Consider the following 14,588-nt stretch of genomic DNA (forward strand, 5'->3'; position numbering starts at 1 on the left):
GTGAGCCACTGCGCCCGGCCCGACAAAGAATGTTTTGAGGGTTAATAATTTTTTTTTTTTTTTTTTTGAGATGGAGTCTTGCTCTGTCGCCCAGGCTGGAATGCAATGGCACAATCTCGGCTCACTGCAAGCTCTGCCTCCCAGGTTCATACCATTCTCCTGCCTCAGCCTCCTGAGTAGCTGGGACTATATATAGGTGCCCGCCACTAAACCCGGCTAATTTTTTGTATTTTTAGTAGAGATGGGGTTTCCCCGCATTGGGATGGTCTCGATCTGACCTTGTGATCCGCCCGCCTCGGCCTCCCAAAGTGCTGGGATTACAGGCGTGAGCCCCCACGTCTGGCAAGGGTTAATACTCTAAACTGAAGCTATTATGTTGTTCTGTTCCTAGAATGTTATCTGTCTTTCCTCTTTCACATCCTTTTTTTTTTTTTTTAAGTAGATAAGATAACGTCTCTTAGAAAACAGGTCAGCTACTAAGTGAAATGTCAAGATTGTTTTCCAGCATTTCTCTGTAGGTAGACTCAGAGGAAAGAATATTTCTTCATGTCTCAGTATTTAGTTCAGACTCAGTATTGACTTCTACTCTCAAAACTCTTTAACAGTCCATCATAAAATCAGATCTTTGCTGTCACTCACTGTGGCTGTTACAGAAAGAATGAGCCAGAGCTGGTCTTAGAGAAAAACAAGATGGACAACTACTTGTTCTTCTTTTATTTACTTAGAAAAGAAAATTCACACACACACAAAAGCTTGGTCAAGCAGTACTGGAAGATAGATTTTCTACCATCAGTGTTATCATTTCAGACTTGAAAGTTGCAGGAGCTGCCAGATAGGCTTTTGCTCATTGTTTATGGATACCTCATATACATATATATATGGGGACAGAGTCTCGCTCTGTCACCCAGGCTGGAGTACAGTGGCATAGTCATATCTCACTGTACCCTTGACCTCCTGAGCTCAAGTGATCCTCCCCCCTCAGCCTCCTGAGTATCTGGGATCAGAGGCACGCACCACTACACATGGCTAATTTTTTTGTAATTTTTGTAGAAACGGGGTCTTACTATGTTGCCAGGCTGGTCTTGAACTCCAGGTCTCAAGCAGTCCTCCCACTTCAGCTTCCCAAAGTGCTGGGATTACAGGCGTGAGTCACCGCGCCTGGCCTCTCATACGATCAGTGCTGGGATTACAGGTGTGAGCCACCACACCCGGCCTCTCAAGTGATCATTTTCTTTCTCCATGTGTATTTTTGTTGTCGTCCTCGTTTTTTGAATATACATAATGCACAAAATGTGGTCTCTTTTCCCTAAAATATTCTACAACAATATCCTACACTGTTAGGCAAAATAAATGAAGGATATCGGTTTATTATTTGTAAAAGATCACAGAAGTTTAGAAGTTGGCTTTTTTCAAAAGCTGCACTGTGTTTTCTTTGCATTTGCTAAGCTGGTTTCTGAGCTAGGAAAACAGATCTCGTAAACATTCAGTTCTGAAACCCAGCACAAGCAGACTGCTCCTTAGCTCAGCAAAAGTGACTAGAGCCTGCGTTGATTATGGAAGCGTAGCCGTTGACATATAACACCTTTTATCAAACCTTCCTGCTTTGCCAAGAAACTAATCATTTACTTTACGGACCATCATCTACGTCTTAAGGTTTGAGAAATGGTGCTTTCTGACGTTAGTCCTATTTGACAAGCGGTGCATTGGTTGGAATATTAATTTCAGTGAGATTTATAGTAATGGATCATACAGAGGAGAAACCACGAGCGTCTCTTGGCCTAAATCTGTGGTGATGGAATGCTGGGCTCTTACCTTGCATCCTGGCGGAGCTGCAGGCACACGCGGAAGTGGATTCAAGCAGTTATCTCATAGCCTCATTCTTCCCTTGCCACTCCAGGAGCTTCATTGTTGTCAGCTATAAACCACACCAGCAGAAGCAAAAAGCAACATTCTTTTTTAAATCAAGTGATTAATTTCTTAAATTTTAGTCAGGCAATCTCTAGGAGGGAAGTTTGGCAGAAACTGTGGCTAAGGCCACCTAGAATGAGCGCTAAAAGCAAGGCCTTTGACCCTGGAGATCACCGAAGTTTGCGTTCAACCTTTTTCTTTCTTTTTTTTTTGAGTTCGAGTCTCGCTCTGTCACCCAGACTGGAGTGCAGTGGCATAGTCTCGGCTCACTGCAAGCTCCACCTTCCGAGTTCACGCCATTCTCCTGCCTCAGCCTCCCAAGTAGCTGGGACTACAGTAGCGCCATCACACCCAGCTAATTTTTGTGTGTGTGCATTTTTAGTAGAGACGGGGTTTCACCGTGTTAGCCAGAATGGTCTCGATCTCCTGACCTCATGGCCCGCCTGCCTCGGTCTCCCAAAGTGCTGGAATTATAGGCCTGAGCTACCACATACCACACCCTGCCACATTCAGCCTTTCTTAGTGTCAGCCTGAATGCCTCTTGGCGCCAGTGTCCTGGGACTTGCCATCTTGAGTCAGTACATCTGTGCAGTCTGGTTTCTTTGCTTTCATTTGATTATTATGGAGTCTTTCACCTAGCAGCCTGATCCACTGTCCACCATTATTTCATGGGAGAGCTGAGCCAGGTTTGTACTTCAGTTTAGTGGAAAGTGATTGTTCTGGGTATGCGGGTTCCATGTATATTTATGTGTTTAAAAGCTCATCTGGGCCAGGCGCGGTGGCTCACACCTGTAATCCCAACACTTTGGGAGGCTGAAGCGGGTGGATCACCTGAGGTAAGGAGTTCGAGAACAGCCTGGCCAACATGGTGTAACCCTGCCTCTTGCTAAAAATGCAAAAATTAGCCAGACATGGTGGCGCACTCTTGTAATCCCAGCTACTCGGGAGGCTGAGGCAGGAGAAGCACTTGGACCCGGGAGTCAAAGGTTGCAGTGAGCCAAGATTGTGCCACTGCGCTCCAGCCTGGGCAACAGAAAAGACTCTGTCTCAAAAATAATAAAAAATAAGAAAGTTCATCTGTATGTGAAGTGTAATAGAAAAATTAATTAGAGCATCTTGAAATACGGTAGAAAAATGGCAACAAACCTAAACTACTAGCAATATATAAAAGTAGGTTGCTTTCTGAAAGGTATATTCCTGAAAAGATCTAGTCAGATTGGTCTGTAGAACTCAGTGTCACTGCGAAGTGCATCCTTTTGTGTTACGGCTGTTACCACCACCACTACTACTACTACTGCGTTTTTAAAACACAGGGTCTCGCTCTGTCACGCATGCTGGAGTGCAGTGGTGTCAACATGGCTCACTGTAACCTCAACCTCCCGGGCTCAAGTGATCCCCCCCCCTTCCCGCATAGCTGGGCCTATAGGTACACACCACCACGCCCAGCTAATTTTTTTTTTTTTTTTTTTTTTTAAGAGTTGGGGCCTCACTGTGTTGCCAAGACTGGTCTTGAACTCGTGGGCTCAGGCCATCTTCCTGCCTCAGCCTCCTAAAGTGCTGGGCTTAACAGGTATGAGCCAACGTGCCCAGCCTATTAAGTTTTTTTTTTCTTTTTTTTTGAGACAGTCTTACTGTATCACCCAGGCTGGAGTGCATTGGCGAGATCGCAGCTCACTGCAGCCTCTGCCTCCTGGGTTCAAGCAGTTCTCCCACCTCAGCCTCCCGAGTAGCTGGGATTAGAGGCATGTACCACTACGCCTGGCTACATTTTGTATTTTCAGTAGAGATGGAGTTTCACCACGTTGGCCAGGCTGGTTTTGAACTCCTGACCTCAGGTGATCCACCCGCCTCAGCTTCCCAAAGTGCTGGGATTATAGGCGGGAGCAACTGCTCCTGGCCCTGGCCTATTAGTCAAGTAATTACAAAAATGTGTTCACTCCAGAGTGATTGGTGGTTCATCTCTGCCCTTTGCAGAGCCACCTCTCCTACTTTTGGTTACTGACTCGTGTACATGCGATGAGAGTTATAGATCTATTTCCCCCAGAACACTCAGTGCTTATCATATGGTTTCAGCGGTGTTAGAGACTCATGAAGCCCATCCACGTATCCACAGAGACCTGGTCTTTGCGGTTGGCCCTGACACTTAGTTTCTGGCCTGCCTCTGCTGCTGCCCATGTCCGCACAGGAGGTCGCTTACTGCATGCAACCTCCACTTCCTGAGTTCAAGCAGTTCTCCTGCCTCACTCTCCTTAGTAACTGGGACCACAGGCATGTGCCGCCACACTCAGCCAATTTTTGTGTTTTTTTTTAGTAGAGATGGGATTTCACCATGTTGGCCAGGTTGGTGTCGAACTCCTGACCTCAAGTGATCCACCTGCCTCAGCCTCCCGAAGTGCTGAGATTATAGGCCTGAACCACCGTGCGTGGCCTTATTTATAATTCTTAAATCAACTCAAACTGAGTTCTTTTTTTTTTTTTTTTCCATGCAGTCATGTGCTGCTGCTGTTGTTTTTTTAACTACCTGTTTCTGCCCTTGCCTGTTTTTCTGTTGGGTTATTTATCTCCTAATGACTTAAACCAAATTAGCCATTTGTTAGGGGTTGCAAATATTTTTCTTCTGGACTGTCATTTGCCTTTTGACCTTGTTTGTGATTCTTTTCACCATTCTGAAGTCTTGAATTTCTATATATTCAAATGCATTGGTCTTTTTTTATAAGGCTTCTAAATACTAGAAAGGGTTTTTCCTACTCCCGGCATGTACATAAAACATTTCCCAAGGTGGTCCTCTAATACTTTGGGGTCGTGTTTTACTTTCAGTACTTGGAGTGGATTGGATGTAAGGAATCCCTCCCTTGCATTCAGGGCCTGGGAAGGATGCTTGCCTGTGTCCTTGCTTATGTAGAGGGGCTTACTCTGAAGCATTTAGGGTGAATGTCGGAAGGAGCTTCTCTTCCAAACTGCAATAAAGAAAAAATCATTGAAGCAAAATGGTGGAAAGTTAATATTTGTTGGATTAGGTGGTGAGTATATGGAGGTTCATTTTCCTGTTCTCCTTTGTGAATATTTGCAGTTAAAAAAGAGCTTTTCTGCCTTCATCCTCCCATCCCTGTTTAAAACATTGTGAAAGCTCTGCTTTGTCCCATTAACATTTTAGAAAAACCATTTCCAAATGATGGTTGGTGGTATTACCTTCTCAGCACCTGCATGTAAGCAACTGAAGACATCGTTTTTCTTTCTAACATTTTGTTAAAGGAAATTTTCAAACTGAGAAGTTGAAAGTATTTTACAGCTAACACCTGTGTATCCACCACTTAGATTCTTCCCTTAACTTTTTTTTTTCTTTTTTTTGAGACGGAGTCTCACTCTTGTCACCCAGGCTGGAGTGCAGTGGTGCAACCTCAGCTCACTGCAAGCTCCGCCTCTTGGGTTCACGCCATTCTCCTGCCTCAGCCTCCCAAGTAGCTGGGACTGCAGGCGCCCACTACCATGCCCGGCTACTTTTTTGTATTTTAAGTAGAGACGGGGTTTCACCGTGTTAGCCAGGATGGTCTCGATCTCCTGACCTTGTGATCCGCCCACCTCGGCCTCCCAAAGTGCTGGGATTACAGGCGTGAGCCATCGTGCCGGGCCCTTCCCTTAACATTTTACTGTACTTGTCCTCACACACACACACACACACACCCACCCACCCATCCATTTTTTTTTACTTTTATTTCTTTTTTTGAGACGGCTTCTAACTCTGTCACCCAGGCTGCCAGCCTGGGAGTACGGTAGTGCAATCATAGCTTGCTACAACCTTGACCTCCGGGGCTCAAGCAATCCTCCTGCCTCTGCCTCCGTAGTTGCTGAGACTACAGGAGTGCACCGCCATGCTCAGCTAACTTTTCGCTTTTTTGTAGGGACAAGATCTGGCTGTGTTGTCCAGGCTGGTCTCAAACTCCTGGGCTCAAGTGATCTTCCCACCTCAGCCTCCCAGAGTGCTGAGATTACGGACGAACCACCACACCTGGCTGTATTTTTTGTGTGGGTGTTTCCAGGTAGATGATAGGCATCAGTACATTTCTCCTCAATACTGAGTAGAGTTCAGTGTTTGCTTTTTTCTTGTGAGGTAAAATTTACTTGCGGTGGAATGCATGTATCTTGAGTGAACACTATGTGAGTTTTAACAAATGCCTGCATCTCTGTGAACTGAAACCCTATCAAGGTCTACCATCACTCCAGAAAGTTCTCTCATACTTCCTTCCAGTCTCGGCTCCCTTCTGCCCACATTCCCCAAGAGGCAATGAGTGTTCTGGTTTTTTCTACTATAGATTCGTTTTGTCTTTTCTAGAACTTGATATGAACGGAGCATCTACTCTTCTACTCTTTTGATGATGTTTCTTTCGCTCTGCATTTTTTTTAGATTTATCCACATCTTATTTCTCATTTGCCCCGTATGTGAATATATGACAGTTGTTGATGTATTCTCTTCATGGCAGATACCTGGGCTCTTTGTAGTTTAGCTATTACGAACAAAGCTACTGTGAACATTCTCATACAAGTCTTTTAGTGGACACATATTTTCACTTATCTTAGATAAATATTGTAGTGGAATTGTTGGGTAGGTATGTGTTTAGTTTTGTAAGAAACCCCCATAACCTTCTCCTAAGTGACTATACCATTTGTGGTTCCGTCAGTGCTGTATGAGAGTTCTGATTGCTCTATGTCCTCACTAACCTTTTTTTTTTTTTTTTGAGATAGAGTCTCACTGTCGCCCAGGCTAGAATGCAGTGCACAATCTCAGCTCACTGCAACCACCTCCACCTCCGGGGTTCAAGTGTTTCTCCTCCCTCAGCCTCCCAGGTAGCTGGGATTGTAGGTGCTCACCACCCCACCTGGCTAAATTTTGTGTTTTTAGTAGAGACAGGGTTTCACCATGTTGGCCAGGCTGGCCTGGAACTCCTGAACTCAAGCGATCCGGCCATCTCGACCTCCTAAAGTGCTGGGATTACAGGCGTGAGCCACAGCACCCAGCTTCCTCACCAACTTTTGATGTTATTAGTTTTTTTCTTTTTAGCCCTTCTGATGTATGTGTAATGATATCTTCATTGTTTTAATTTGAATTTCTCGGGTAACTAATGATGATGAACGTTTTCATGTGCTTGTTGGCTATCTGTATATCTTTTTCTGTGACGTGTCTGTTCCAGTCTTTTGTTGCTTTTTAGGTTTGGTTGTTTATCTTTTTATTATAGAGTTGTTAGAGCTCTTTACATATTCTGGATAGTAGTCCTTTGTCAGATGTATTTTGTGACTATTTTCTCCTCATCTGTGGCTTGCCTGTTTTCTTTCTTTGAGCAAATGGTTTAAATTTTGATGCAGTTCTATTTATGGGTTTTTGTTTTGTTTTGTTTTTTTCCGTTTATGGTTTTTGCTTTCTAGGCCCTGTCCAAGAAACTTTTGCCTACCCTAGAGTCAGGAAGGTGTTTTCCTGTGTGTTCTGTGAAAGCTTTATATGGTTAACACTATGCCTAAAAGCTAAAGTTTTTATATTTAAGCCAATAATCCATCTTATTAATTGTTATGTATGTTGTGAGGTGTAAATCAAGGTTATTTTTTTCCTAATGGATTCCTATTCCATCATCATTTGTTGAGATTTTCCTTCCCCCCGGGATTGCTTTGGTGCTTTACAGTCCTATACCTGTGAGTCTATTTCTGGGCTCTGTATTCTCTTCTAATGGTCTGTTTGTCAGTCTTCAACTTTGTTCTTTTTCAGGATAGCTTTGCATTTTCTAGTTTCTTTTTCTTTCCATATAAAATTTAAAATCCACTTTGTCTGCAAAAAAGCCTGTTGGGATTATGATTGGGATGGGATTGGACCTAGAGATCAGTTTGAGAGTTGATATGTTAATAATATTGAATACCCAGTCCATGAACATGGTAATCTCTTCATTTATTTATCTCTTTTTAATTTTGTTTTGGTAATATTCTATGATTTTTTTTTTTTTTTTGATATGGAGGTCTTACATCTTTAGTAAAATTTATTTCTAATACTTTGGATTTTGAAAATTATTTCATTTACTTTTCCAGTTTGCTGTTGGCCTAAACATATAATTGATTTTTTATATTTTAATCTTGTATCCTATGACTTTGCTAAATTCATGTATTAGACAGTTGCCTATAGATTCCTTAAGGTGGCAGTAGAGACTGTTTGACGTCTTGTTTTCTAATGTTTGTGCCTTTCTTTCTTTTTCTTGCTTCACTGCAGTGTGTAAGACTCGCCAGCACAAAGTAAGAAGAGGGAGTATCCTTGCCTTGTTTCTGTCTTAATGGGAAGAGTTTAGATGTCTTCACCATTAAGTATAGTGTCAGCTGTAGATTTTCTTAACCGTTCTTCATCAGTGAAAGAAGGTTCTTCCTCATTCTAGGTTTCATAAATTTCTACTATGAATGGGCATTGCATTTTCTCATGCTTTTTCTGCATCTGTTGGGTTGGTACAATCTTTCTCTGTCTAGTTGAATTGGAATTTATCACTACCTCTAATGGAGACCTGCCAGTGCCTGCTGGTGGTCCTGCATTCTTCTCATAGCTGTGTTGCTTGCTCTTTGAGATGATCGTCTCATACTGTCCTCACTCCGAAATCTCCCACCTCCATCCCATCACAATTAACACCTGCTGCTGCTTCAAGAGAGGTTGGTGCTGTCGGCCTGGGGCTCCCTTCTCTTTCCTTCTTCACCCTACCCCTAAGTGGTTTGTTCCTCCAGGCATGCAGTCTCAACCATAAATTCATCTCAGTGTATCTAGTAGCTCCTGTATTTGAAGACAGAAATTTCCCTTGCCCATGCATATCCCCCAGCCCCTCCCACATTTCTGCTTCTCCAGAACATAACTTCTTTTTTTTTGGTTTTGGTTTTGGTTTTTGTTTTTTTGGTAGAGTCTCGCTCTGCTGCCCAGGCTGGAGTGTGGTGGTGCCATCTCAGCTGACTGCAACCTCCGTCTCTCAGGTTCAAGTGATGCTCCTGCCTCAGCCTCCCAAAGAGCTGGGAATTACAGGCGCCCACCATGATGCCCGACTCATTTTTTGTATTTTTAGTAAAGACGGGGTTTCACCATGTTGGCCAGGCTGGCCTCGAGCTCCTGACCTCAGGTATCTGCTTGCCTCGGCCTCCCAAAGTGCTGGAACTCCAGGCGTGAGCCCCTGCGCCCGGCCTGCAGCATAACTCCTGTAGATAGTTGCCTACGTTTTTTTACAGTTCTCATTCTCTTTCGTATTTCAGCCATTCTTCCTGCACATCTCCATCAAAATATGTCAAAGTCTCCAGATAAGCTGCGCGTTCCCAGACTGGGGGGACGCGTCTTCATTTCCTCTTCCCTCCTCTGCAGCGCTGGGCACAGTTGCCTGCTTGCTGTTCTTCAGATACCCTCTTCTGTTGGCTTCCATCTCATGCACGATCCTGGCTTTTCTCTTACTCAGTCTCCTTTGCTGACCGTTGACAGTTTCAGTGCCACGCAGGGCCCTGGGCGCACATCTCTTTGGCCCCCTCTCTGTGATGGCAGGCACTGCCCTGTTTACCACTGTATACTTGGGATGGTCTCTCCTGGTAGGATCTGCTGTTTGTGTTGAATGGGTGAAGTAAATAAGTCAAGTTTTACCAAGCAAAGCAGTAAGAACCTATTCTTTGAAAAAAAATAAAAATACAGTTGATTCTTGTTATTCACAGTTCTAGTCTGTAAATCTCTGGGACGCTGGATTAGCGAATCATGAAGTGTTGCTCCCAGGGGACGGGTTGGTAGGTAGCCTCTGGTCGCAGTGTTCGCATCAGCTGATCGAAAGACAACCTCATTTTGTGTGTGCTTCCCTGCCTCCGGACATGCTGAGGAATGCGGATTGTTGGTTCACTAACATTGAACTCGCAGCTCATATAGAACTCAGCCCACGCATGTGTTTTCTCCGCGGGGCGCATCACAGGCTGCTTTTGCTTAGGGACACTCAGTGGCGCTCAGCACTGTGCTGGGGCCAACAATAAAATCAACAAAAACGCAAAAGTGCAAAAAACAGACACTCAGTAGCCCTAAATAGACCACGAAAAGGACAGTTGTTTTCAGAATCAACACGAGAAGACAGGACGTTGCCCTGTGTGATCTCAGCCAGGAACATGTGCGTCATGTGACTCAAATCTTTTCCCGAGGCTGGGCACAGTGACGCACTTTGGAAGGTCAAGGTGGGCAGATCACCTGAGGTCAGGAGTTGAAGACCAGCCTGGCCAACATGGTGAAACCCTGTCTCTACTAAAAATACAAAAATTAGCCAGGCCTAGTGGCGGACATCTGCAGTCCCAGCTACTCAGGAGGCTGAGGCAAGAGAATGGCGTGAACCCGGGAGGCGGAGCTTGCAGAGTCGAGATCGCGCCATTGCACTCCAGCCTGGGCAACAGAGCGAGACTCTGTCTCAAAAAAAAAAACAAAAACAAAAAACTTCCCGCTCTCCACGTGTCCACGGAGGGCTGTAAACCACTGTGAGTGTTCGTGTGGGGTCGCAAATAAACCTTCCCAGGCAGGCGAGTTCACGGATGCAGACCCTGTGCGTGTGCAGGAGCAGCCCTATCTGGAAGTCTGCTTTTTACCACTGATTGGATTTAGGAGGCCAGTGGATTTAAATAAAATTGTACTTAATAAAAAACCAGTTTTGTGTATACCAGGTTTTCCTATGTGTCCCAGCCCTGGAGTTGAAGCTGCGAGTCCAACTCTTCTTTCACCATTCGGGAAATAGGTACCAGGCCTTACAGCTAATTAGAGCAGAGCTGAGACTGGAGTGTGATTGTTAAACTCATGTTCCTGCATGGTCGCCGTTGCACCCAGTACTCGCCAAGGTTGCGGTGCCGCACGCACGCCCAGCACATGTGTTAGGACGCATGCCACTGAGCTTTCACCAAGAGCACTTCTGCCTCTTGGATGTAGCACTGGGGGTAACAGCATTTCACCACTGAAACTGAATGGCACAGAGATTGAGTTTGTTTGTTTGGTTTTGGGGGAGTTTGAGAAATATCCAAAGTCTGGTCATAAGGTCCATTCCATCCGTTCAGCCAGTGTGGAAGGAGCTTCTCCTCCATGACAGGCGACATTAGACCTGGGGGTGCAGCCATGAATGGGCCAAACACGGCACCTGTCCTCAGACCATCGGTCCAGCTGGGAACTCTGTTGCTCAGCCATTGCCTAGATTCTCAGTGGTAAGCGTGGTGACTGCCAGAGGCGACAGGTACAGGATGCAGCTGGGCCAGTGCATGCAGCCCCAGATACTACCAAGTACTGCCTGAGAACAGGGTGCCTGGAGAGTGAGAGGCTGGACAGTGGCGGAGGAAGGGCCTTGTGCCCCTGGATTTGCACATCTGGCTGCTGGATTCGAGAAGTGAGGGTGGCAGCCTCAGGACACCAGCCACGATCGTCATTCAGTCCCACCCTCCTTTTGGGGGCAGGGCTGGTATTACAGACAGGATCTCACTCTTTTGCCCGGGCTGGCGTGCAGGAGCGCGATCACGGCTCATTGCAGCCTCAGCCTCCTGGGATCAGGCACTCTTCCTACCTCAGCTACCACAGGCGTGCACCACCACACCCAACTAGTTTTTGTATTTTTTGTAGATATGGGACCTCACTGTGTTACCCAGGCTGGTGTCGAATTCCTGGCCTCAAGCAGTCCTCCCACCTTGGCCTCCCAAAGTGCGGAGATTACAGGTGCAAAGCACCACATCTGGCCCCATCCCTCTTTGTCGCCCACCGGCTAGCAAGCAGGGCTGCCATAACCTGGCATCCATGTCGATCTCCTGAGGGAAGGAAGACTGGTCAGAGAGCCAGGGTCTGATCTTTAGGGAAATTATTTTTACTGCAAATAATTGACATTCCGTGTTATACACTGTCTCTTCTGAGTTGGGTTGGCCTCGTGTCTGAGTGGTGCTGCGTGCCAGGTGCTAGAGGTGCATCTGCTGACGAAGACTCCTGTGTCCACGCACTGGCATGATCCCTCCTGATCGTGCCTTTCATTGATAAATCCTGGAAGACGGTGGCCCCTAGTCTGAGATGCTGCTGAGCAGAGAAGCTGCGGACAGAACCTGTCCTCGCTGGCCCTGCAACCACGCCACCGTCTATTCGTGGCAGACGCTTGCATGTATTCCTTTTGAATGAAAGTCACTTGCTGTTGTCAGAAAGAAGGTTTTATGGCAGCTTTCTGGTAAAAGCAACTGAGAAGACACTGAATGGATGCTGTGAAGAGCTTCGGATGATGCACTTGTGTTGATGGCCTGTTCCATTTGAAGTGATGTCACGCTGCACGATGGCGTGTGGGGCAGCGAGGGGCTGCGGGTGCAACGGTGGTCCTGTGAGAGGAGCAGGCCATGTTTTTGCTGCAGCTTTCCCATGTTTCATTTAGACACACGAGTTCTTGTCACTGTGCTGCTGCTGGCCACAGTATCCAGTTAGTCACATGCTGTGCAAATCTGGAGCCAGGAGCCACAGGCCACAGCATACGGCCTAGGGGCATAGTAGGCCTGCCATCTAGATTTGTGTTTGCATGGCAGAATTGCCTACAGGGCTTTTCTTAGTGTGTGTTTGTTTTTTTCCCCCTGAGACGGAGTCTCACTCTGTCGCCCAGGCTGGAGTGCAGTGGCGCGATCTCTGCTCACTGCAAGCTCCGCCTCCCGGGTTCACGCCATTCTCCTGCCTCAGCCTCCCAAGTAGCTGGGTCTACAGGCACCCGCCACCTCGCCGGGCTAATTTTTTGTATTTTTAGTAGAGATGGGGTTTCGCCATATTAGCCAGGATGGTCTCCATCTCCTGACCTCGTGATCTGCCCGCATCAGCCTCCCAAAGTGCTGAGATTACAGGCGTGAGCCACCGCGCCCGGCCCCTACAGGGCATTTCTTAGAATGTATGTCAGCGTTTTGTGACACATGAGTGTAAGAGCAACATCTTTTTAATAAGTAAATATGTGTCATGCCACTTGGGACACGTGTGGTTCTTTGGCCAGCCGCGGTATGCGAGCACTTAGGCTAGCGCTCGCACGTGAGTCTATGGAACCCAGGGGAAGCAACTGCAGTTTCCTAGTAGTTTGTGTCTTAATGAAGGGAGCCCCTAGACCTTACTCTTTCACTTTACCTGGTAGTTTGGTTCCTAAACTCGTGTGTTTTTAGGTTACACCATTCAAATCCAGCAACAGAACTGATTGAAAGGAACCTTTGTCTTTCGTATGAATGCTCTTGAGGGGCCATCCTTACAGTAGAAACGCTCCTGAGGCTGCAGCCAGTCAAGACCCTCAGACCCCCGGGGCTGTCCCCACCCCATGACCACATGTTCCGCAGGCACCCCCAGCGCTGTGCCCTGCGTGTCACCCAGGCAGGTGTTTGTTTTCGAGCACAGACTCTACCTATGGCCATAGCCATGTGGAGATGTTCACATATGTACTTCCCTTTGTGATTTCAGCTGACACGGAAGATGTGTGCATCGTAGAGAGATTGTTCTCCAGCAGCCTAGTGGCCATCGTGAGCCTTAAAGCACCAAGGAAGCTAAAGGTTTGCCACTTTAAGAAGGGAACTGAGATCTGCAACTATAGCTACTCCAACACGATTCTGGCTGTGAAGCTCAACAGGCAGGTGAGCGCAGCCCCAGCTGGGTGTGGGCTTGTCTGTTGCTCCCTCCAGCACTCTGGGACAAGCCCACCCAACCGGCATGCCCCTCCATCATTCCCTTGCTGCCTGGCCCCACGTTGCCGGGCACAGATCCTTGCCTACAGCGACCAGCTCTGCTTCCTCACCCACCAGCTTTGCTCAGCCTGTTCCATTCACAACAGATGCCCAGGCCTCTGCCACCCTGTTCCCATACAGGCGTCCCCGGCCCCACCCAGAGGGTGGATGGCAGAGTTTCTTTCACTTATTACCTGGTTTTGCTTTTATAAATGCTGCTTAAAAACAAAAAATCTTTGGCTGGGCACAGTGGCTCACACCTGTAATCCCAGCACTTTGCGAGACCGAGGTGGGCAGATTGCCTGAGGTCAGGAGTTTGAGACCAGCCTGGCCAACATGATGAAACCCCATCTCTACTGAAAATACAAAAATTAGCCGGGTGTGGTGGCGGGCACCTGTAATCCCAGCTACTCAGGAGTCTGAGGCAGGAAAATTGCTTGAACCCAGGAGTTGGAAGTTTCAATAAGCCGAGGTCATGTCATTGCACTCCAGCTTGGGCAGCAAGAACGAGACTTTGTCTCAAAAAAAAAAAAAAAAAAAGGTTTTAGACTTTTTTTCCTTGTTAATTTAACTTTGAATTCAAGATGAAGGATTTATTACTTTATCTCCCCCTAAACTAATAAGACTGGCACAGAGGAAGGACGTGGTGGGTGGCACGTGCACGTGTTTCACGAGGCTGTCTCCCAGCTTGTGCTCATGCCCAGGGTAACAGCGCCACCCGGGGGACCCCTCGCAATCTGATTCTGCCCGCATTCCCCGCAGGGAAAGCTGATGAGGCTGCTGGCTGTAGAGTGGACACGTTGACAGCCAGTAGCTGCACTCTGAGATACGGTGACTAGGTGAAGTCACAGTAAAGACGCTCTTACCTTGTACACTTGAAACTGGGAACTGGTCTGTTAACTGACAAAGTTGGTTAGAATGGGAAATTATAAGGCATAATATCTTGAGCATTTAAAAATTGTAAAGCATACAAA

The 14,588-nt window shown here is 46.6% G+C and overlaps 1 protein-coding gene across 7 annotated transcripts in view; it reads left to right on the top strand.

The window, feature by feature from the left end:
• The window catches only part of WIPI2 (WD repeat domain, phosphoinositide interacting 2), a 48,033-nt gene that overhangs the window by 13,694 nt on the left and 19,751 nt on the right, over nt 1-14,588 (top strand). For all 7 annotated transcript variants that reach the window (XM_023197866.2, XM_023197867.2, XM_023197868.2 and 4 more), the window contains one exon: nt 13,355-13,524. In XM_023197866.2, the coding sequence (XP_023053634.1) occupies nt 13,355-13,524 (170 nt within the window). The remainder of the gene's footprint in view (nt 1-13,354; nt 13,525-14,588) is intronic.

This window comes from Piliocolobus tephrosceles, chromosome 8 (assembly GCF_002776525.5).
Source record: "Piliocolobus tephrosceles isolate RC106 chromosome 8, ASM277652v3, whole genome shotgun sequence".
NCBI classification, from domain to species: domain Eukaryota; kingdom Metazoa; phylum Chordata; class Mammalia; order Primates; family Cercopithecidae; genus Piliocolobus; species Piliocolobus tephrosceles.